We start from the raw sequence: 25772 nt of genomic DNA on the forward strand, positions 1-25772 counted from the left end.
GCATGGTTATTAATGCTATGTCAGACTAACATTAAAATCAGAAAACTTAAATGCTAGTGCTTTGTTGCTTAGATTCTCTTGTTTTTAAAAACTATTTAAAGCATATATAACAATTTATGTATTGAAATACATACTTGAAAATTCCAAGATGCTTCCAATTTGTGTACTATTTCTCGAGTATTCATATTAGGTGAGGCACTAAGGTCTTCATACAAAACAAACAAAAAGAATTATCAGTAATGTTGTAATCTATAGCAAGGTTTTTTAATGAGTGAATTTACATTATGAATTTTTACATTCATGATACGAAAATGAACCAAGGTTTTTGTCCTTTCCCTCATTGGCTTGCTTTTAAAAATCCAAAAACTGATTTACTGCAGAATTATACTTCTATTTTCTCCATATATTAACTTGGAAAAAAATTTTAGCCTTATCTCAATATGTCCCAATAGCAATGTGATGGATTTTTACGGATTTAAAATCTGAGATGATTATTTACAAGTCAATCTACTGAATTCCTTTTTTAAAGTAAATTTTGAAGCTAAGAAAACATTTCAAAGTATGCACATCACTCTGTAGGTAAAATTCTTAAGGAATGTCATGGTAGTCCTTACATTTCACAGTGGATTGTTGTACACTGGTTGAATAAAAGCAATTCATGAGCATTTTTTACATATTGTACAAGTGGATGTACTTAATTTGTGAATAGGCATTATTTAATTCATTGCTTGGCACTAGCAACATAAGACTTTTAAAAAACCAGGAAAGATGAATAATGTGTTAATCAGTGAGCAGAGATGCACTGATGTAACCAACAGATTTATACTGCCTTTTGATGTAACTGAAATGTAACACATGCACTTTGTGTGTTTTTAATTTAAAGGAGGGTCACAGATGTTTTCTTCTGTTTTTATCTTATGTATAATTTTTTTATTTCTTAGGATACTAAAGTAGAGCACTCCAGAATCTAGGGATTCTAGATACTGAAGGTTTTATTTTGATTTCAAATTTCAGTTATATACTGGGTGTTACAGATATAAAACAGCATAGTGAATGGTGAGACTAGCGCAAAACATTTATTTCTGAAAATTAAAGACCATCGTTGCTACCAAATCAATGTGATTGTTTCATATGCATTGTTTTTAATTTTAAACAAAGTAACATTAGTGATCAGCGAGCTACCTTCTATCTCCCTTTTTCAAGTTGAATGTTCTTTAATTAGCATAAAATTTGTTATTTAAATTGTATGTATAATTTTTTATAATAAACCATTCTCTTGTGTGTAAAAAAACAAAAGAAAGAAATTAATCTAATGAAAACTACTTCATTCTGAAAATGGAGATTGAAGAGTACACTAGAAAATGGAAAAACAGCCAGGTATGGTGGCATATACCTACAATCCCAGCACTCAGGAGACTGAGACAAAAGAAGCACTGAGAGTTTGAGGGAGGTAAGCCTGGGCTACACAGTGAGTTTGAGGCCAACTGTCTCAAAAACAGCAACAACAACAACAAAAACAAGATGAAAATATGTTCTGTGTTCCTAGACTACACAGGAGAACCAATATAGTTAAAATCGCCATGCTTCCAAAATTGATAATATATTTAACACAATCCCAATCAAAATACTAAGAGGATTTCTCACAGAACTACAAAAAATAATCCAAAAATTCATAAGGAACTAGAAAAGACCCAGAATAGCAAGAACAATCTTGGGCAACAAAAACAAGGTAGTAAGCATTACAAACTCAGATTTGAAATTATATTACACAGCTACAGTGACAAAAGCAGCATGACATTGGCAGAAAAACAGACATGCAGATCAATGAAACAGAACAGAGGAAGTGCAAACAACACTAGGCACATTTAGCTATTTGGTCCTTGACAAAGGGGCCAAAAACACACAGTGGAGGAAAGCTAGTCTCTGTAAGAAGTGGTGCTGAAAAATTGGATATATACACCCAGAAGGCCAAGTCTAAACCCATATCCTAAACTAGGTTAAAAGTGGACCACAGACCTAAATGTTAAAAGAGAAACAATCTGATGAAAGATAAAATGGGTAAAATTCTTAAAGAGATAGATGTAGGCAAGTGCTTTTGAGCAATGACACAAGTAGTAGTACTGAGAATCAACAAACAAGATTGTATCAAATAAAAAAGTTCTGCACAGCAAGGAAACAACCAACAAACTGAAAAGACAACCCAGAGAAAGGGAAAATATTTTCATCCATCATTCTTTGGGACAAAGGACTAGCTAACATCCGTAACATATGAACTCAAAAAAAATTGAATCTCCAAAATAAAAGACCCAGTCAAAAAACAGGCAACTGAAAATGAACAGACACTTTTTAAAAGAAGTACAAATAGTCAAATACATGAAAAATTGTTCAACATTTCTAGCCATTAGAGAAAAGCAAATTAAAACAAAACTGAGATACCATTTTAGGAAAAATGGCCATCATTAAGAAATCAATTAACAACAAATGCTGGTAAGGCTGTGGGAGAAAGGGAACACTTCTACATTGTTGGTAGGGGAAATGTAAATTAGTAAAACTCTAAGAAAATCAGTATAAAGATTCCTCTACAAAATAAAATAAGAAATTCCACTCACTCAACCCTTTCCAGATATCCCCCCATAAAAGTTAAAATCATCATATTACAGTGATATACATGTACTGATGTTTATAGTCCCACTATTCATAGTATTGAAATCTTAGAAATGGCCTATATGCCCACAAACAGATGAATGGATAAGGAAAATACAGTATTTATACACAATAGAGTACCACTCTGCCACAAAGGATAAACGAGAGGCATTTGTAGATAAATGGATGCAACTTGAGATCACACTGAAAGGGTTGCTGACCCAGACCAGACACTGTAGCCAGAAAAGCCTCAGCCGGAATTAGGAATTAGGAATTAGCTCCTGCCTCCTCCGCCTCTAGAGATTTACCTGTAACCCTATACCTCCCCCACCCTTTGGAACCTGCCCCTGGCGCCAAACGTGTGCCAATGAAATACCTGTGCATCTCTAATGGCCTTAGGGCACTGCCCTAAGCTTAGGCTACTTATATTCCCCCATGCCACGTATCCGTGAGAGAGAGATCGCCAGATTCCAGCGGCCAGCGCACCAGTCCTCTCTCCCTGTGTTCCCATAATAAAGGCCTCTTTTGTTTTAAACTCCTCATCTTTTGGAAATATTTTTCATCCTCTGGAAATAATCCTATCACACATTAAGTGAAATAAATTAGACACACAAACTTAAATAATTTTATTTATCGTGTTTTCAATCATGAGAAACCAAAAATATAAATAAGGAGCAAAATGAGGGAGCTGGGAAGATGGCGGAACAGTAAGCAGCAAAGTAAAAAGCGTCTCTGAGAAAAACAGCCCAGATGCTGGAATATAGCATTCTGGAGAAGGAAAAGCAGGAAAGACGTAGGTCCTCTTGACCCAGGAAGAAACTAAAGTGAGAACTGAAGCCCACAGAAAGAATTTTAAAAAAGAAAAACTTGAACAGAACAAGGCAGTAGCTGGCGGTGCTCTCACCAGAGCCAGTCCCACTGCGCCAGAAGCACTGTTGGAACCCAGAGATGCAGGGGCACAGTGAAGTTGGTGGCTGGCAAGCCTGAAGTCCTTGGTGAGGAGATGTAAGGGCAGAAGGGAGCAGCAAACCAGAAAACTGCACTGCCTGGCATGTCCGTACTTGCTCGGCTGCAACTCAGTGAACTGCTGGGTTCCCGCCGGAGAACTCGCCGGAGCCCTAATCATGCTGAGGCACACCCCAGGCACACTGAGCAAGACCAAGGAGAGTGGAGCCAGTAGAGGACCTGTATTGACCTGTGGTGTCAGGAATAAAACCTTTCCACTGGAAAGGGAACGACATCTTGGAACCGGGCAAGACTGGCAGAAACAAGGTACTGCAGAGACTTCAGTTAGTTGTTCCGTTCCCGGATAGGACTGATCAGATGTGCTTAGGAGGGGTCACGCCCCTGGCTGGGAACCAATAGGGTGTCCCAGACCAATTCCCTATGGGCTGTGCACACTAAGGCATGGTGGTGAAGGCCTTGGCAGGCTGGCTGACCCAGCGGGAGGGGCCAACATACATAGTCCCTATTTACACTTCAATAGTACATTGGAGTAGGCAGGGTCACCTAGCCAGCAGCACTTCAGAAGAACTAGAATCAACAAAGAAAAAGGGACTGGGGCCTTCTTTATATGCCTGTATGGAAGAAACAAAAAATATGAGAAGAGGAAACAATAAGAAAAAGCTCCCAGCCCCCAACCCCGAGAATGTTGATCCAAAAAAGGTAAATACAAAAGAGATTGATGACAGCAAACATGCAATATCAGACACGGCATCAGTGGACATAAAGAAATATATTCGGGACCTCATAGACGAGTTCAAAGGTGAAATATTTAACCAAGTAAAACAAGATATAAATAGATTAATAAAAGAAATGCTAAACAACTCTCAAGAAGACACAGATGGAAGAATGGAGGAACACAAAGGAGAGAACCATTTGATGAAGAATATAAAGAAAATATAGAATACATGAAGCAGATTCAAAGAGATTACCAGGAAATTAAAAACTCCATTGAAAGCTAGCAAAACTGCTTGAAAGAAACTAAGGATAGATTATCCAAACTGGAGGACAGGTTTGCAATGTGGGATAATGAAAGGAAAAACTTTTTAAAAATAACAAGGAAACAAGAAGTAACAATACAAAGGCTAGAAGATGACAAGAGGATCTATAACTTAAGAACAAAGAATGTGAATGAAGAAGCAGGGGTACAAACAAAGGAACTACAAAGGCTATTCACAGAAATAATTAAGGAAAATTTCCCAATCATAGGGAAAGGAAATGATATTCAGATATATGAGGCATACAGAACTCCAGCCACCGACAACCAAAACAGAGCCACACCCAGGCATATAATAATCAAGATCTCAGAAATTCAATATATGAACAGAATGTTAAAAGCTGTTAGAGACAAAAAAACAGATCACTTATAAAGGAAGGCCCATCAGAATTACGGCAGACTTCTCGACACAAATCATCAAGTCAAGAAGAGCCTGGAGCAAAATATTTCAAGCCCTGAAAGAAAATAACCTCCAGCCCAAATGGAGAAACAAGATCCTTCCAAGACAAAGAGGAACTGGGGAAATTCACGACCATCAATCCAACTCTGCAGACAATACTGCAGGACATTCTAGACAGAGAGAAAAGTATCAAGATTCCAGGAACAGTGGCAGGAACAGTGGCAGAAAGGCCTCAATGAATGGAGCTGAAAACAGAATGAAGAAGACAAGCAGACAACTAATGGCAAATAAAGAGCATAACAGAAATGAGGCAGAGAAGGTTGCTTATAAACTCTAATACAGATGGCCTTGATACATTAAATTTTAAAAAAAGAGAATCACAGAGTAGATCAGGAGGTAGGGTCCACTGAGATGCTCTTCATAGGAAATACTATTAACCTGAAAAAGGGTATATGGACTGAAAATCAAATATGGGAAAACAATGCTCTATGATACAAGGATTCAGAGAGTAATAAGGGCAACTAGACCAGTATTTGTGGATAGGTTGGAAAGACAGGCTTTCATAGGTAAAGGAATATAATTAGAGATCAAGTCCAGGAGGGAGAAAGTTTGAAATCACTTAGGTAAATAGCAGGTTGCCCCCCCTAGTTTAAAACCAAGGGTCCAGGAGAGACCCAAAAATACACAGTGCACCCTGGGGAAGTGAAAGGAGAGGAATGGTCTTTAAAAAGACGGCAGATGATAGTGTTAATAGTGTATCAAGAATTAAAACCCATATTACTCGCATATCATTCTGCTTAGATAGATTTTATTCTGTCCCAGTTTGTCTACTTGCATTAGACTGGAGGGCACAGACAGCTATCCCCAAAACACCAGGATATAGCATAGTAATCATCTTTAATTTCCTATTAACTTAATTTGGAGCCATGTATGACTTATACTGACTTATCATGACTGATCTTAGTTAAATCTGGTTTGATTGCTGTTTGGTATTGACAGATTTTATTTAAAACTTGTATGATTGATACTATCAAGTCTGAGAGTTTAGGCAATTACACTGAAGATGACAAGACTCACTACAATACCCATTCTGGCTTGATTACTACCTGTCTTTGAAGTTTTATACTATGTAAAAATTTGTGTTTTCATTAATACTGTTATGTACTGATATATTCAATGATACTATGTCTGATGATATAGCCAATTCTATTGAAGATAACAAGAGAGAACACAGTAACCATGGTAGAACCCCTTGTACAATGGTCTTGTATGTCTTTTTCATTTCATATGTTTATAGGAATATGTTTTGTTTTGTCTTGCTTTGTTTTGATCCTTCCTCTAATATAGAAATGATAGAAATACATGTTAAGACTCATGCATGCATAGAACCAATAAAACAGTTTAGGAGAACTGATCTTATGACACAGGATGAACAAATACTTTGAAGCAAAAGAGACACTACAGTACCAAGTGTTGATCCAGGAGTAACATAATGTGAAACCCAAAAATAATTATTATTCTTTGCTCAGAGTGATTTATTGTTAAACAGAACTGGTTGCAGTCTTGCTGTTTGAAACCCCACTTTATATGCTCCACTTTTGTATCTTGAATAACTATTTGTAAGAGGACAATATGTAAATATCAACTAGTGATTTCTTACTGTTTATTCTTTCTTTGAAAGTATGTATTATTTCTACCCAATTTCTGTTTGGTTTAGTCTTTCTTTAAATAAAATTTAAAAAAAAAAAAGAGCAAAGGGAGGGAAAAGTGGAAAGCATTGTAAATTTCTTATTATCTTACCTTGAACTCTTGCATTGTTTACACAATTTTATTATGTTTGGCTTTGTTCTGTCTTTTGTTAGATTTTATGCTTTCAGATGGTAAGGGCAACTATTTTGAATATAATGGGAAATATGGTAATCATGGTTTCCTATTATATTGTTATGAAGTCTTATAATGCTTTCATTCATTGGTCTGACTTTATTTTGTTTTGATTTTATTATGTGAGATGGTATGAATGCTATTTTGAACAAAACAAGACATTATGGTAGCTATTTTTGATTTATTATCATCTTATTTTGAAGTCCTATCATGCTTTTGTTCTTCTGTTTTGAATGGTTCTATCCTGTTGTGTTTTATTTGATTTTATTATGTGTGATGTCATAGACAAATTTTTTGAGGAAAATGAGGTATTATAGCAGCCATTGTTAATTTTCTGTTATTTGGTTTTGAAGTCCTGTAATGCTTTCATTCTTTTGAATGCCTTTTTACTATATTGTTATGTTTGATACTATTGTGTGTGAAGGTATGCTCAACTATTTCAAAGAAAAGAGACATTACGTTAGCTACTGTTGATGTCCAGTTGTTTTGCTGTGAAGTGCTGTGTTGCTTGCATTTTCCTGTTCTGATTTGCTTTGTTTCATTCTGTTTTATTTTGTTCTCTTTAATATAAAAAAAATCTTTAAAAAAAAAGATCAAAATGAAAGATACAGCAACAGGAAGTAGGGAAATTTTTTTCAAATGGGAAGGGAACAAGAGATGGAAGGAGGGAATAAAGGAAAAGAAAGGGGGTTTTGAAAAAGAACTAAAAGGATAACATGGAAATAGCTTTTCTAAATGGTAAGGGGACCAAGAGATGAAAGGAGCAAGAAGGGGTACAGGACTAAAAAAGAATTAAGATGTGCTGTGTCCATGTGCTAACTCCTCACAATAAATGTAATCACTATGTTCTACAGACATGTACTAATAAAATAAAAACAGAGAAGAAGACAGAAACAAAAAATAAGTAAATAAATAGAAAAAGTTTTAAAATTGCTTTGGAAAAAATATACAACATTAAACTCTATTAGAAAATTAAAATATTTTTTAAAGTAGTATTAGAGCAACAAAAACAAATGCTAGTTTGGAGTTACAGTGTGTGAGAACTATGGTATTTTCAGACCAAAGGAGACACACAATACGACTAAAAGATCAGAATACTTTAAAAAGTGAGAAATTATCAGGATATGATAGGGATAACATATCAACCAATTTGTAAACTGATCATTTTCTGACCAACAGCCAAATCCAAGATGTTTCCCATGTTTCTTTAGAAGTGCATCAGACACACAGTTGCAAATGAATTACAAATGTGAAATGTTTGACAAATACCTCAACCACACTTTAAAACACTTTGGGGATGTAGCTCAAAGGTTTAAGCACCTATCTGGCAAGTACAAGGTCATGAGTTCAATCCCAAGTATAAAAAAAAAAAAACTCTTTGGTAAAAGAATGAGTTCATCTGTAGCCACTTAACTATTCAGACTAAGTTGAATCCCAATTTACAGAAAATATCAAAATAAATTCAAATGAATAAAGTCCAACACAAACAGTGAAGGCATACTATCAAATGCATTTCGAAAAGACTGAACTAATTTAACATTTCTACTGTCACTGTACTACCCATTTTTCTTACATTCATTTAAAACGAATTCATTCAAAGCATTCCACTTTAAGAAATTCATGGCAGGGGCTGGGGATTTAGCTCAGTGGCATAAGCGCCTGCCTTGCAAGCAGGCAGTCATGAGTTCGATCCCTGGTACCAACAAAAATGAAAAAGACAAAAAAAAAAGAAATTCATGGCAAAGCAATCATCAGAAGCACACATGAAAACCGATATATAATTAACAAAAACTTAGCTTATATTTTGAAGTTGAAAAAGATATCTTCATTAATGTTTTTCACTTGAGCAATTTTACTGTAGCGAAATAAAATACTACACAGGAATTATATTATGGTTGATACATTATATCAAATTAAGCAGTTTAGAAATTTAATTAAGGAACTCACTCAGCAAGGAATCAGGATCCTTATTTTATAAATATCCTCATCCTGTGCAAGAGGAGGACTCAGAGATTTTGTGAGCACTACACCTGCCCCGGAGAGTGGGGTGGCCTGTGTACAATTTAAGGAAGGAAAAGAGGCTTGCTCCCACCCCTTTTGCTCTGGCTGCTGCCTTGAAGTGTTGCCCCAGGGCCAAGCCACCCTGCCTTGGAGCGAGCTGATTATGGACTGAAACCTCCACAAACTGTGAGCTAAATAAACCCTTCTTCCTTCATTTTGGTTGTTCAGTATTTTGTCTCAGCAATGAGAGAAAAGAAACCAAGACAAATTACTAGTGACGGTATTGAATAATATTTGGTGGTATGAGGAAATGTCTTATGATTTAAAATGTCTTATGAATAAAAAATACAGTGTTACAAATAAGTTTTCATACTTAATCCCAAATCCATGAAAGAATAAAATTCAATTTTAAAATCATGTGGATGCAAATAAGCTTAAGGATGGATAATAAATGTTTAAGTGTAAAGGATTCTTTTCTTCCTAGAATTTCTTTTCTAAACTGTTTAATTTGCCAAACTTTCCATATTAAAGATCCACAACTTTATAATCGGAAAAAACTACTTTTATAGTTTGTTTCCAGATTAATATAATCCACATCTATGCATCCATAACTAAAAATTGCCTAAATATTTATGAACAGTAATGTTCATGTCAGCAATATTTAAGAAGAAAGTGAGTAGAAACAATTTAAATGTGGGAGAAAAAAAAGATTTGGATAAACAAATTATAGTGCCTTCATAGGATGTCCATTAATTGTGTTAGAGAAATAATTAATAACTAGAAAAAATGCTGAGATATAGCATACACTTACAATACAGAACATGAAATGGCATAGTTACCAGCTGCATTTTATAACTGTATGTATAAATCACATAAAACATTATAAAACAGGATGGTATGAAACAAAAATGTTAAATTTATTATCTCTGGACAATGGTGTTTATTTTCTTTTCTTTTATTTCAGTCCTTTTAATTTTGTTCTTAACACTATTCTGTTTTCCAAGTTCTCTACAAAGCAAGTTTGGGAGGTGTGACACACATACAAGAATATCCAAAGGAGAAACAGAAGGAGAAGAGGAAATTTAAAAATATAGCACCCCCATCTGTCCTATTGCTTCGAGTTTATCTTAGTTACAAAATTTTATTCACTTTTAAATTTCAAATGACACTAAAGGAAGAGATTATTTTATCTACCACATGGAAATACAGGATTATTTTTAGAGAAGTATGGTTCCAAATGCATGCTTTTAATTTAAAATTTTCAATAAGTTTAAAATGGTGTGAGTACTCTCTTTTAAAGTGAATATGTTATAAAATGCATCTCTAATGTTTCACCAATGTCTTAATACTTTCCACTTAAGACGCATCCAAAATACTGCATTTACTTCATTCTTTTCTCCAGTGAAAACACTATGTTCATGTACAATTATGAGCTAAATAAGGAAAATACTAGGTATTCTTACTTATTTTGATAATATTTTGAGTGAATTTCAATTAAGGTAATTTTGGAAGTTGTGTGAAAGCTTAGGTTCAACAAACAAATGTTTTTAAGAAATATCACATTCAATTATTAGTAGTTATATACTAAAATCACAAAAAGTAAGTATATTCCTATCACTCCATATAAATCAATGATTATTGAAGCTTTATACTATATATTTAAAATGATAAATCATTTAATAATTAAATAACCAAACATTTAAAATTCAAAATTGTTTATATGAAGACAGATGTTCTGCTATCTAATCGTCCTAAAATTACTGCATCAAATAAATTACTCTGACAAAAGCTTTTATCCCATACATGTGAAGTAATTCTAGAGTATACTATTTCCTGTTTTCCACATAAATAATGACAACTGGAAACAACCTCTTCAGCTCTTAAAAGCTTTGATTTTCAGCAATGCACCCTTAAAAAGCATCATCATACTATTAACATCATGCTATTAACAATTTAGACAAATTACTTGAAGCAGATGATACAGCATGGCATGCCTCTGTTGTTAATATCTTTTCAGTCTTTACAATGATTGAGACTTCTTAAGATTCTGCAACTTGTTACACGTTTTTGCCTCAATCTCCAATGTAAGTTTTTTCTTTATATGCGAAAAAACATTTAACACAACAATCTGCTGTTACTGGAATAACTCCAAATGTGGTATTTCAATTTTAAAATGCTGATATGAACTTTATAAAGTTATATTGCCTTCCACAGATATGTTTAACTATAAAGACCAGATGTCAAATAACCTTCAGTTTTGTACTTACTTAAATGCAAAAGCCTTAAATGAACGTATGTACTTAAGATTTTTCCTGGTACAATAATGGTGTTTTTAAAAAATAGTATCCTGAGAAAAGCAGTACAGAAAATGAAACAAAAAGCTGCTTCTTTGAAACTGTTAATAAAATTGGTAAAACTCTAGCCAGACTAACAAAGTATGAGAGACAAGACACAAATTATCAGTACCCTGAACAAAATAGGGAATGTCACTACACACATTGTAGACGTCAAAACAGCAATAAAAGAATACTACAAATAACTTATTCACAATTTTGAAATAAATGAATTCCTAAAAGCACAAACTACAACTCAGTCAAACTAAAACAGATAATCTGCACAGCTTACTACTATTAAAGAAATTTATTTTCCATTTTGAAAGACTACCAACAAAGGAGAAATTTCACATTTTACTATTAAAACAGCAATAGTTTAATTTTAAATCTAGGCTCAAACTATTTCACTGCAGACTTTTACCAAGCATTTTAAGAATTAACACCAAGTCCTCACAAAAACTTTCAGAAAATAAGAAGAGGAAATATTTTTTACTAGTATTATCACACTATTATCATGACACCAAAAAGGAAGGGAAGAAATAAAGTGGGGATAGGAGGAGGAAGGAAAGAAAGAAAACTACAGACCAATATCTCTCCTGAGGATAAACGCAAAACAACCTTTTTTGGGGGGTGGGTGGGGGTGGTTTTGCAGTTCTGGGGATTAAATCAAGAGCTTAGTACATGCTAGCCATACGTTCTAACAAACCCTGCCCAAAAGGTAAAGCACTTTTTACCAAAATATTAGAAATCATGTATAACAAACCCTGAAGTTTATTCCATAGATTCAATATTCTAAAATCAATCAATGTAACATATCCTGTAAATAAGCTAATGAAAAAAATCATAAAATCTGAGAGCCACTAGCACATACATAATCTGTAGTTGTATTTACTATGGATAAGATTAACCATTACATTTTAAAGGGCTTGCCTACACAAGAATAACTCTCTGTCAACAAATCAAAACTGAATCTATTTCAAATTTTGCATGATTATTTGAATTCTGAGAACTAAAAAAAAAGGAAATTGAAATTTTTTTCTTTAATTTGTAGAGTTTCTTGGACAAAATTTCTGTCCTACAATTAAAATCCCTGTATGTCATCTCAATTAGGAAAGAAAACTGTCTTACCATAATTAAACTGACTGTTGGACTTTTCACAGTTAATGATGTTAAACCTGTAAGCCACACCTGGCCGCATTCCACTGACTTCAAAGTAAAACCACTGATGATAATGATTGCTGTTTATATCGGAGTTAAGAATAAGATCATATTCATTTCTGAAAATGGAAGATAAAGGTATCTGATGAAAATTAAGAAAAACTTGTGCATATACAAAATGAGAACATTTTAAATGACTTACTTTCTAATTTGAATTACTTTGCGCAGATTCCCAGATTCAAATTTGGAGTTAAACTTCAAAATATCTCCTTCTTCTGGAATGGTGCAACTAAGTATTTTAAATTAAGTATATTAAAATACATTATATTAAACAAATGAGTTTAAAAACTATATTACAAATAAAAATATATGATAGTCATATCAATTCCTCATTATTTCTAAAACAACAAAAAATCAAAGTGGACTTTATCTAGCATTTACAGACCAAAACATTTTAATTAAAGACTTGTTCTCACAAACTATACTAAAATAAGAATTTTTGCTTCAATGAACAAATATCATTTCTAAAATATTGATTATAAGAAAAGTTTCATTTTAAAACTTGTATATAATCTCTAATTCTAAAGTAGCAATAATTGTAACTAACCATGCAGCAAAAGATAAGTTAAGAAAGCAATATTATGTTACTTAATTAGCACCAAAAAGGTAATACTATACTCATTTTATATGTTTGTTATTTAATTAGTGTTTACTGAGCATATACTAGGTGCAGTATTATATCTGGTTCTTCTACTGTAATAAAAGTTATTGCAGTTCTGAAGATTATATTCTAAAAGAAAATTAGAGAGTTCAAGAAGCTCAATGGTTGTTTTTAAAGCCATTTTAGATAGAACAGTATAGTATATCACATGCAAGGTTTTTGAGTTTCTGTTTTGTAACACATTTGCTCTATTTATCTGATGCATAATTAAAAACACTGAAATAAGAGATTTTTTTAATAAACTATATTTCCCCTCTAAGTTATTTTTTTTCTTTGCAGTGCTGGAATTGAACCCAGGGTTCTCTCTGTGCACGCCAAGTGCTCTGAGCCATCCCCTCACCCCAGAGTATTTAAAATTCAGTCATTAGCTTTGACATAGCTGTTACTTGTATGTCTCTATCAAACCTTTTTTAAAGTGTTTACTTCCTCGAAATATGACTGGTAAAATGTGAAATTTCTCCAAAATATTAAAATGCTGAGAGAAGAGAAAAACTCACTGAGGGTAAACTTTTCATTTGAGGGGGCAAATGACTAAACAATAGTCACACTATTCATATATAATTTTCATTTTATTTACTCCTTTAAACCCTAAAATGTGGCATCAGTGCTAAATGATTCACGTGCAAAGCTTGGTAAACAGCTTCAAAAATCAAGCAGGTAACTTAAATAACTGAAACAGATTTCAACTAGCAAAGATAAGAAGGAAGTAAGGAGAGTGGGGAGTCAGGTCCTTCTCGGGGGAGACTGATTATTTGTCCTCAGAAAAGAACGACAAGTTAGTATTTCATGTGCAATCTCAAACTCTTTTAAATGGAAGTAATTTCAGTTTTTAAATACAGCAGTAATTTATAATCATCATCCTACTTTTCTCTCATTGCTGAGACAAAATATCCAACACTCACAAGTTAAGGGAGAAAAGGTTTATTTAGCTCACAGTTCATAGAGGTTTTAATCCATAATCAGCTGGCTCCAAGGCAGGATGGCTTGGCAGAGGGGATTCATAGAGAAGAAACAGTTCATGGAAAGCAGAAAACAGCAAATGCATGCAAGCAAGGGAGAGACAAGACTCTTTCTATTCCTTATATGGTATCTAGGCAACTGGGATTAGGGCTGTGTCAAAGCAATTAGTGGGCTGATTTATTGATCACACAATAGTATTGTACCATAAAGCAATCACACACTAGAGTGTGATTCAGCCACCTCTGAAAAAGCCCCACCTATGAATGCATGAGTCTTTAAGGGGACATCTATAAACAAACCATAACATTCCACCCCTGACCACCAAAGACTCATGCATATCCCCTTATGCAAAAGGCATTTAGTCCATCTCTAACAGTTGCCAAAGTCCTAACAGTTTCATCATTGCTGCAAATTCCAAGTTCAAAGTCTCCTCTAAGATGTAAGACAAAGTTTAAGCAGTGAACCCCTATACAAATGAAAATAAAGTTAAACACTTCAGAATACAATGACACAAGCTAAACACTGCCATTCCAAATGGTACAAATAGGAGGATACAAAGAAATGGGACCAAAGCAAGTCCAATATCTAGCAGGGCAAACATTAACTTCTGGAGTTCCATCTAGTATCTGAAGAAATCTGTGGCAACCTGTGAACTCGAAAGGGCTTGGATGGCTCTGCCTCTGTGACACTGCATGGCTGTAGCTCCCTTGGCTTCTCTTTGGGGTTGGATGTGCTCCCTCTTTGCAGTTTTCTCAGATATCCATGTTCCTGGTTTCTACAAACTTTTGGGCTCTCTAATGCACCCATGGATGCACACTCACAGCTTCATACACTGCCCTCTTGGGGGCACACACATACTGCCTATCCTCCCAGGCCTTCTTCTGAAATCTTAGTGGAAGCCTTCCTAACCTCACAACTCTTACATTCTACATGCACCCAAAATCAGCAATACATGGATGATATCAAAGTTGGCTACCAGCAGGATCAATAGCCAGGCTTCCTTCTCTCTTGGCTGTAGGGGTCAAGTGCCTGGGTCGCTGAACACTAAACCCAATTTGGAGGAACACACTTTCTAGGTCACCACCATTCTGGTGGTGATCTAGGGCTCTCTTCTCAAACTCTTTCACCTTTGCAACTGTTAGGCTGTAAAGGCTGGAATCCTGCTGGTTCTTGGGATTTCTCAGGCCATTTTTCCTACTGTCTTTTGAAATATTTGACTTTTCCTTGCTAATCTTTTCAGTGACCAACTTCTCCTTTGTTCCATCTCTGCAGGCCACAACTTTACGAGAGAGTTTCCTTTCTGGCTAAACTCACAACATTTTGCATCATTTATGCTGGGCTTCTTGATCTTGATTCTTAACACAAATCTAGCTTAAAAAAAAAAACCACCAGTAGCTATGCCACCACCTCAACATTAGACTGCCTTGAAATTTCTTCTGCAAGATTAATCAGTCTGATTTGGTTTTTTTCTCTTCAAAAACAAGTAATAAGAACTGTGGAAGTAATAAAACCCAAAATGTACAACTGTTATTGTAAAAAAAGAGAGGAAAAGAAAGTGATCTAAAGAATATAACTGCATGTATATTTAAGTGTGTAAGATAGAAAACCATATTACTAAGTTTTTGTTGGATCATTGAACAGAACTGTTTGCAATCTCACTGTTTGAATGTCCACTTTGTATGCTTTAATTTTGTAATCTGAACAACTATTTCTAAGATGACAATATGTAATCTATTAACTAGTGATTTCTTACTGTATATTTTTTTCTTGAAATTCTGTATTACTTGTACCCTTTTACTATTTTGTTTTGTTTCTCTTTAAATTAAAAAAAAATGATTAATCAAGTCTGCTGCCTTTAATCCCAGTCTGAGGCAAAGTCTCTGGACATGAGCACATTGTGACAAAGTTTCTGCCAAATTGTAAGACACATGTTCTGGAGTCCAACAGCCAATGCAGTCCTTCCCAGAAGAAACTTCCTGATCTGGTCTTTACTGGTATCATTTCTAACAATTTTCTAGTCTTCTGAGCTCTGACCAGAATCTCTCATTAAGTACAATTTATGGCTCTACTTTTTCAGCTGGTATCCTCAAACCTTTCCTAACCCTTCCCCATCTCAAAAGCCATTCCTAAAGGCTCCTAGACCACATGGTCAGATACAATCACGGCAATGACCTCATTTCTCTGTCTTAGTTACTTTCCTCTTATTGCTGAAACAAAACATTCACAAGTTAAGGAAAGAAAGGTTTTTTAGCTCACAGTTTGTAGAGGTTTTAGTTCATAATCAACTGGCTCCAAGGCAGAGGGGCATCACGAGCAGAACCAATTCATGGCAAACATAAGACACAAAAAGCAAGCAAGCAAGCAAGCAAGAAAGGGGAAAGACAAGAATCTTTCTGTCCCTTATATTGTATATTTGGCTGTTGGGGTTAGTGTCAAACCAATCAGTGGACTGATTCAGTAATCACTCACCTTTAATACTAATACCCGTAATCCTAGCATTGCACCATGAATCAATCACACACTCTAGATTCAGCCACTTCTGAAAAACCCCCAACTACGATTGCATGAAACTTTGAGAGGACATCTACATAAAAGCCGTAATAATCATTAAAATCTATCTAAAAGCAAAAAAGTTTGTCATATATTTAATTTAAACAAATAAACAAACATGTTTTAGCATATTTCCCTGTCAAAGGATGAAAACATAGTAACATTAAAGTAGGAGTTAACTATAACTTCCTATCTTTTATAAATATGTAACACTGTAATTTTACTTTAAAAATAAAACTAATACAATGTTTATTAAAAATCAGACTTACTTTGGGTTATCTAAGTCATATACCACGCGATCTATGATGTCACTCTGATGTATTAGTCTCTCAATATCTTGGGCAATTTTTGTCCTGAAATCATAAAAGAGAAATTTGACTAAATTCACTATTATATGCCAATAGTATATAACTTTCTCCAATATAAATTTAGAATGACAAAGTATAAAATGATAAAAAATTTCTTTTAAATGACTATTTCTCTCTATATTATGTACAAAAAAAATATCAGTGCATAACAAAGTAGACAAAAATAAGTATTTATCAGAATCTGAGTTCTAGAAAATAACCATGTACAATACAACTACTGTTTAATAGAAGGAGCAAGGGAAAAGAGGTAAGAAGAGGGGAAGGGAGAGGAAATCTAAAATGTCTTTAAATCTTTCCACATAGAAATGGTATAGATTTTTTGTTTAGTTAGCCCTTAGACAAATACTTTGTGTATATAGTAGTGGCATTATAGAAGTGATAAAGACATGAATAGTCAGTGATAACGTAAGAAGAACATATTTTAAAATGATTAAGCTGGAAATTTAGCAAAAATGCCACTGTCAATCAGTTGGTTTACACTTTGGCAGAATCACCCCTCTTCTGTGGTAGGAAAGGAAAGGTGGACTGAGGAAATAATTGAACCTTATCTCATTCTGAATCAGTCCAACAAAATGAACATTTGACTGGAAAAATCCTAAAATCCCTCACAATGTCCTACAACATTCAGCCACTCACAGGACTCACAATCTTCCCCTTCAATATTTAAGCTGAATAAGATAGTAACCAGCAGGTAGCACAAACTAGCTAAAGCATAATAGCCTGGATCACGAGACCAGGTGTTAGAACTACAGGTAGAATAACCCTGCTAGTATTAGTATGTACTTAGCTACATCTCATAGTATATTTCCTTTACAGAGGAAATTGATTTAAAATTAAAGTTTACATTTGTCCATTTAAGCTAAAGATAGGAAATATAAACTAGAACTGTAACTTATAGACTTACTGAGAGCAGGGTAAAAACATTTGCCAAAATGCTTATAATAAAGAGCTCAAAAATACTTTTAAGTATTGAAAATCTCCTTAACTTTAGGGAAACCTAAAATTAATCTGCTGCACCAGGACACTTCTCTGAGACTAAAGGATATTAATAACATTACAGGATAACCTTAAACTCTCAATATGCCAAGAATCTATTCTAACTGAAGAATTAAACACTGCAGGAAAATATTAAAAGGTCTGACAGTGAAGCATATAAAAAGAATATTAAAAAACTAAAAGTGCAATACCAAAGATTCTGAATCTACTAAATAGTTAAGCATAATTTACTTTTAAATTTATTTTTAAAAACTACTGACACCATTGTAGTTTGTTAGTGATAAAAAAGATACACTATCAAAGGATTAAGCCATAAATTCTTGATTTAGATTGACTATCATAACTTCAAAATGCCAAGTTTTTCTAAAGAAATGAGCTTCTTTAAAAAAAATTAACAATTGCAATAATTCAGAATTTATACTAATTATATCTTCAACGGTAAAAGTCCTACACACATATGTACACACACATACACACAGAAATTCAAATATATCACACAAAAACATTCAATATTCAAGTATCAGTAAATGACTAAAATACACCCATTGATTTAATTAATGGTGTGTGTGTATATATATATATACCATCAGTGTGCCAAAATTAATATTTAAAAAGTTTTGGATGGTATTAAAAGGCTGCCTGTAACAGCCCAGTTCCATACTCATATCCATAAAGGGTCAAAAAACACAGGCCATTTGGACTCAGTAGGTGACATAACTAAGAAAGAGCTGACTACCTGGCCTGGGGAAACTGAGGAACACAAGATCTGTCTAAAAGATGACTGTTGCGAAGTAGAAAACAGGTGAAAACTGTCACACCTAAATTTCTCAAAACACCCAGAAACTTGAACTTCTCTATGGACTCTCCCAAAGTTTATGTTGCCAAATCACATCAAAAGTGAACGTGGGCTCATATTTAATCTAAAACTAATACTTGAGGGAATTTATGTTCTACTCTAAGTCCTCTTTAATCAATTACAAAGTCTTTTATTCAAATATGCTTTTGTGTAGGTGTTGAGGCATGTATCTAGATGTCCCCTCCAAAACCCCATGCACAGATAGGTGAGACTTTGGGGAAACGACTGATCACAGATGTGTAATACTGGATCAGTTCACTATGGGTTTATAGTTTAGGTGTGATGTTGGGAAGTGAAGTTTGGTGGGAAGAGATGAGTCACTGTGAGTGAGTGTGGTGTGCATACGTGCGTGTGTGTCCCTCCTCCCTCAACGGCTCATTGCTTCCTGCCTGCCACAGCCCTCTGCCATGCCACCTTGCCTTGCAGCCAACGAACTATGCACCGAAACCTCTACAAACTGTGAGCTACATAAACCTTTCCTCATTTAACTTGTGGGTGCTAGGTATGTTGCCCAGAAATGAGAAAAGTAAACAAAACAGTAAGTAACAGTTATGGTTTATATCTAGATGCTCCCTTAAAGTCTCACATAATCATAGGTGGGCTTTCAGAAGGTGATTGGATTATGGGCATTTATACTTGACTTGCTGTTCAGGAGGTGGGGTCGGGTCCAAAGAGAAAAGTCACTCGGGGCGTGACTTGGAAGGGTTTACCTCTCCTTGGTGTTTCTCTTGATCTCTCTGCTTTCTGTCTAACAAACTGTGAGCAGCTCTCCTCTGCTATGCTCCCCTGACATGCCATCCTGCCTTGGAATCAGCCAACTATGGACTGAAAAGTGAATCAAAAATAAATCTCTTCTTCTTTAAATTGTGAGTGCCTCGTATTTTGTCCCAAGGACAAGGAATGTGATTAACATAGTAACTTTCATAAAAGAGTATCAGTCTTTCCTTTAACTCACTTGCCAATGAAAATATACGGCTTTCCAGGGGCTGGGGATTTAGCTCAGCAGCATAAGCGCTTGCCTTGTAAGGGTGTGGTCATGAGTTCGATCCCTGGTACTGATTTAAAAAAAAAAAGAAAAAGACAAAAAAAAAAAAGAAAGAAAGAAAATATATGGCTTTCCAGACCAAAGAAGACAACAGATATTTCCAAGCACTCTCAAGGCCTATAACCCCAGCCTGATAAACATTCTACATTTATCAAATAATTAGCTCAAAAGAATATGCAGGACAGCCTGAAAATTCAGTCCCTACTCAAATGATCATATGCTATATGACCACCAGCAAATTGTAACTTGTTGGACTGTCAAACACAAGTCAACACTACAATTTAATGAATTTCCTTTTTATAGATATACAGGAAAAGATGTTTGTTACATAACAGTGTTCTCTGAGGGTCTGTATTATTCTTCATATTGTCTATAAACAAGATACACGATATTCTTGTTTACAGATAAAGTGGTTTAAGAACATATGTGTGTAATCACTACAGGTACATGTATGATATAAAATATACACAAGCGACAACAGATTCATGATCTAGAGTTTGGCTCCCAGCTCTGCCAAGTAGTCTGGATACATTATTCACCTATTGTGAGATTCAACATATTGTTCTGTACAATAGGAGTTCCTCAAACACAGAACTGTTTATATTAAACTGTACTTTATATCCCTATATCCACAGCACATAAAATGCTTACTACTTAATTCTGTGGCTACCATAAAAAACATTCATTAAAAGTCATTTGTTGCTTTTACTGTAATACTTTTACTGTTGCTCACTTCCAAAAGTACTTGTGTTTTTGTAAGCTGTTCTAAATGTAAAAAAATTCAGAGTTTTTCTCCCTCCTTATATTATTTTTCCACAATTCTTCACCATTTAACTTAAGATTCCTGAAAAGATAATATACTGGTATTGTAAAAAAAAAAAACAAATATAACATGAAAGCATAAAAAGACATTGTGTTGTCCTTTCAACACAATCCACAGTCTCCATTCATCTAATCAGTAACTGCTTTTATTACCTTCCTTCCAGATTTTATTTTATTCAAACATTAATTTAGATTGCTAGAACACCATAAAACAAGAACCTTGCTTACTTCTTCCAATAATGTATCTTACAACTCTTTCCTGAGCACATAGAGCTTTGTTTCTCAAACACTGCATGTTATTCATAAAAGAGACATACCATCATTTACTTAACTTGTCTTTAATTGAAGGGAATTTATTCCAACCTCAAAACAATACTGCAATAAGAAACTATGAATGTCGTTTCATACATATGGAAATTATGGGTTCAGGCACAGGTACACACACGTGATTTATAAAATAAATATGTTTCACGAATTTCCAAATGAGGTGTTAATGGACCAATGTAGCATTAGTTCTGACAGACCTTAGCCGACTGTCCTCCACAAAACAGATTATCAACTGAACGTCAATGCAAGAGAGAGTCTATTTTGCATAGCCTTATCAACAGAATGTACTGCTAAACTTTTAGGTTTTTAGCCAAGTTGATATTTGGGAAATGATGTCTTGGTGCATTTTAATTTCCATTTCTCTTGTTTTGAATCAAGTTGAATATAAAATACATTCTTTCTTAAAACACAATATATTATACAAAACTATAACTTATAACAAGACACATATACATAAATAGCCAGTTTTTTTCCATAGACATAGGAAAAAAAAGAAAAGAAAATGTTAATAGTGATTATTTCTGGAAGAGATTAAAAAGTGGCCTTTCTTCATTTACTTTCTCACGTGCTAATATTATAGAATATGAAAATAGGAAAATGCACCAAAATGCTAAGCATATTTTAGTGAGATGAATTTCATTTTAGTTTTTAAATTCATAAAAAACTATGTGTATTTTAATAATCATCATCAAAATCATCAATTTATAATAAAAAATTTTTAAATGTTTGTATTTTACCTAGATGGGTAAAACACTGCAATAGGCTTTTTCCTTTTAAATGAAGTTTTATTCTTTTTTATACTAAACTTTCTGTGGTTTGTGCAGATTTGTGATTGCATACAGAAAAGATGAAATAAAAAAGAAATGTAATACAACATTAAAAATATCTTTCCTGAATAACTTAAAGGAGTCTGTCTCCTTTTTCTAAAAATAATAAAGCAGTAAATCCTCATTAATTTTGACATCATTTATTTACTATGCAATTCCATTAGGATAGAAATTCACTGTAGTTGCTGCCAAAAATCATAAAATATTTATCATTTGCTCAAAAAATAAGTTCCAGAAGACTGGGAAGGTAAAATTAAACAAATTAGAAAAAGCATCCTCACTGTGAACCAGGAGTATAGCTTAGTGGGAGAGTTCTTGCCCAGGATGTGTGAGGCTCTGGCTTCAAGTCCCAAGACCAAAAGAAAAAGAAAAAATGCTCGATGTATTTCAAAAGATAAACATATCTTAGTGCTTTAGAAATACCTATTACCAGGGCCATCTGTGCTATTTTATTACAAACTACTGTAATGGTCAATGAACTATTCCTCTCTAATGCCAGACAGCAAATACTTCAGGTTTCATCCTGAAAGTATTTGGATGAAAGTATTTCAGCAAATACTTCAGGCCATTTGGTTTCTGTCACAACCATTCAACTCTGCCACTGTAGTACAAAAACAGCCACAAGGAATACATTTTTTAAAAAGAGGCATTGCTGTGTTCCAATAAAGCTTTATTTACACACACAAATATGAATTTTATATAATTTAATGCCACAAAGTTTTACTTTTGTTTGAACTATTTAAAGATTTTAACATACAAACTCATTTTTACCTCACAGTCGGAAAATGGACAAGCAGTGGTCTGGATTCGGCACAGGGACCATAGTTTGCTAAGTCTGATTCTAAGTGAATAACTAACAAACTTCTTCACATCGGGAAAGAAGTGCATTTTAAAATCAGAATCATGGGGGGATTATAAAGTAATATACAGTTATACTGTATGTCACACACTGCTATTTTCTCTTTTCATTTTAGTTACTAACAGTGTTAACTCAAATCTGGAAACACTCCCTACTTTAAGAAAACTGGTGCCTTAGACAAATCAAATCACCTGGATCAACACACAGATGCAGAGTCCATGTGAGCAGCACAACTTCCTTTCTCAAAGGGGCCCACCCTGCCAACATATCTCATCAGACCCAACAGCCTCACTGCACCTCTGAGTCTATCCCATCATCCAGGTACTTTCTGCTGCATCCTTTGTTCTTTCAGTCACAAACTAATGTTACGTGAAGGAACAAAGAATTCAGAAGTTTTATACTCAATATTCAGCAATGTGGGTAAAAAAATAAAAATTAAATGAAGTGTTAAAAGGAGTTATATATTTTGGAATATCAAGACCATCCTCCTCGGGGGCTTGGGATTTAGCTCAGCAGCATAAGTGCCTGCCTTACAAGCAGGCAGTCGTGAGTTCGATCACTGGTACCGATAAAAACGAAAAAGACCCCCAAAAAAAAAAAACCATCCTCCTCACCAAATATGGTGGCACACACCTTTCATCCCAGTACTCAAGAGGCTGAGGCAGGAAGTTTGCCATGACTCCCAGACCAGCTCAAACTAAACAGTGAAACCCTGGCTCCAAAAAAAGACAGACTACATCCTTGGCCACAAGATTCACATAAACATAAAACAAAATAAGATACATAAAATAAGGAGGCAGAACTTCCACTAATCAAACTACTAAAGTCAACTATACAATTTGCAACTATTTTTAAATGAAACCTTTTTAAATAGTAATTAACTATGGAAGAAAATCCTACACATCTAAATAAAACTGAATTGTACTGTTTCATTAAAATATAAAACTTTATCCTAATCTTCATGCTCAAGACTACACTTCCATTTGAAATATGATGTTCCTAATCCGCCTCCCCATTCCGGCTGCGCTCAGAGAACTGTGCAGTTTCCAGCAAGCAGGCTGGCGCACACTATCCCTGGAGCCCAGCCTATTTGGGAATCTTGGACCTTCTGGGTGCAGAGTGAGGGCTGGGCGGGTCTGGGGCACCTGCATCCGCCTCCCTGTATGTCTGGAGGACTGTGGATTTCTCAGCAAGCAGGTGAGCATCACCAGTTCCAGAGGCCCTGAGGCCTGCGGTAAGTCCTCAGGGCACTCTGCCCTAAGCCCAGACTGTTCGGGACCCTAGAGCCTTCCGGGATCAGTGAAGTGGCTAAGTGGGCCCCAGGCGCCTACATCCGCCTCTCCATTCTGGCTGTGCTCCAAGAACTGTGGAGTTTCGAGTAAGCAGGCCTGCGCACAGTGTCCTTGGAGCCCAGCTTATCTAGAACTACGGAGTTCTAAACAGGCAGAAGAGGGCCACTGGTTCCAGAGGCCCACCAGCCTGGGGGAACTGGGTGTCAGTGTCCCAGGAGCTGTGAACATAGAAGTGGATTTCCAACCAACACTGAGGAAGCTTTCAAATAACACTTGAAACACAGAAATATAGGAAAATAACAAAACGAAAGACCAAATTACAACCCGAAACCTCCAGCCCATCTCAAGAAACCCTAGGAGCGATGTATATAGAAGAAAATGTCGAAATACACCTCAAATACACCTCAAATATCGGATGTAATAGCTACTGAAATAAACAAGCAAGTCCAGGAAGCTTTACAGGAATTCAAACTCGAAATAATCTCCCAGGTAAGAGAAGAAATGATAAAAGAAATGAAAGAGATTCTGAATATATCTAAAGAAAACACAGTTAAAAAATTGGAGGAAATGAACAAAAAGATAGAATGCCTGGATGAGCAACATAAGAAACAATCAGAATACATAAATCAGATGCACAGAGATATACAGGAAATAAAAAACTCCACTGAAAGCTGTAAAAACCGCCTCAATGAAAGTGAAGATAGAATTTTCAGACCTTGAAGACAGGATTGCAGCTAGTGAACAGGAAAGGAAAGATCTTTTAAAAATAACAAGGAATCAGGAAATAACAATTCAACAACTGCAAGATGATGCAAAGAAATATAACATAAGATTGATAGGGATTAATGAAAAAGAAGGGGACAACATAAAGGATGTCAAGAGGGTATTTAGAGAAGTAATAGCTGAAAATTTCCCAAGCATGAGATCAGAAACCGACATCAGGTTCAGTGAAGCCTATAGAACTCCAAATAGTCACAACCAAAATAAAACTACACCCAGACATATAATAATCACCAGCCCAGAAATCCAACACAAGAATAGATTATTAAAAGCTGTCAGAGAGAAAAGACAGATCACTTATAAAGGGAAACCTATCAGAATCACAGCAGACTTCTCAGCACAAACAATGAAGTCAAGAAGAGCATGGAGTGAAGTATTCCAGATCCTAAAGCAAAATGATTTCCATCCTAGACTGATGTACCCTGCAAAACTATCATTCAAAATTGATGGTGAAATACAATACTTCCATGACAAAGAACAGCTGAAGAACATCATGAACACTAAGCCAATCCTGCAAAAACTATTGGGAGACAGTTTAGATACATAAAGGAAAAAGACCACTAAGCAAAGCAGATAATTAAACAGAACAGAAAGATAAAGATGCAACAGCAGAGAGATAACATGTCAACAATAAACCAGCACATAAGAGTTATAACCATTAATGTAAATGATCTCAATGCACCAATCAAAAGAAACAGACTAGGAGAATGGATCAAGAAACAAAATCCAACCATATGCTGTTTACAGGAAACCCATCTGACCCAGAAGATACTCACAGACTGAAAGTCAAAGGATGGAAAACAATACTTCACGCAACAGGAATCCAAAAAAAAAGCAGGAGGAGCCATTCTGTTTGCAGACAACGTGAACTTTAAACCAACAATGATCATAAAGGACAAAGAAGGTCACTACATACTCGTTAGGGGAAAACTCCAAGAGGAAGAGATAACTATC

General features: G+C 34.9%; 1 protein-coding gene across 7 annotated transcripts in view; it reads right to left on the reverse strand.

Moving 5' to 3' along the window:
• The window catches only part of Agtpbp1 (ATP/GTP binding carboxypeptidase 1), a 191103-nt gene that overhangs the window by 59658 nt on the left and 105673 nt on the right, over positions 1-25772 (reverse strand). For all 7 annotated transcript variants that reach the window (XM_063243743.1, XM_063243735.1, XM_063243729.1 and 4 more), the window contains 3 exons: positions 16916-16999; positions 12618-12704; positions 12386-12534 (listed from right to left, as the gene is read on the reverse strand). In XM_063243743.1, coding sequence (XP_063099813.1) covers positions 12386-12534; positions 12618-12704; positions 16916-16999 — 320 coding nt within the window. The remainder of the gene's footprint in view (positions 1-12385; positions 12535-12617; positions 12705-16915; positions 17000-25772) is intronic.

This window comes from Cavia porcellus, unplaced genomic scaffold (genome assembly GCF_034190915.1).
Source record: "Cavia porcellus strain 051 isolate PalLab524CR breed Dunkin Hartley unplaced genomic scaffold, mCavPor4.1 scaffold_2, whole genome shotgun sequence".
In the NCBI taxonomy this organism is placed as follows: Eukaryota; Metazoa; Chordata; class Mammalia; order Rodentia; family Caviidae; genus Cavia; species Cavia porcellus.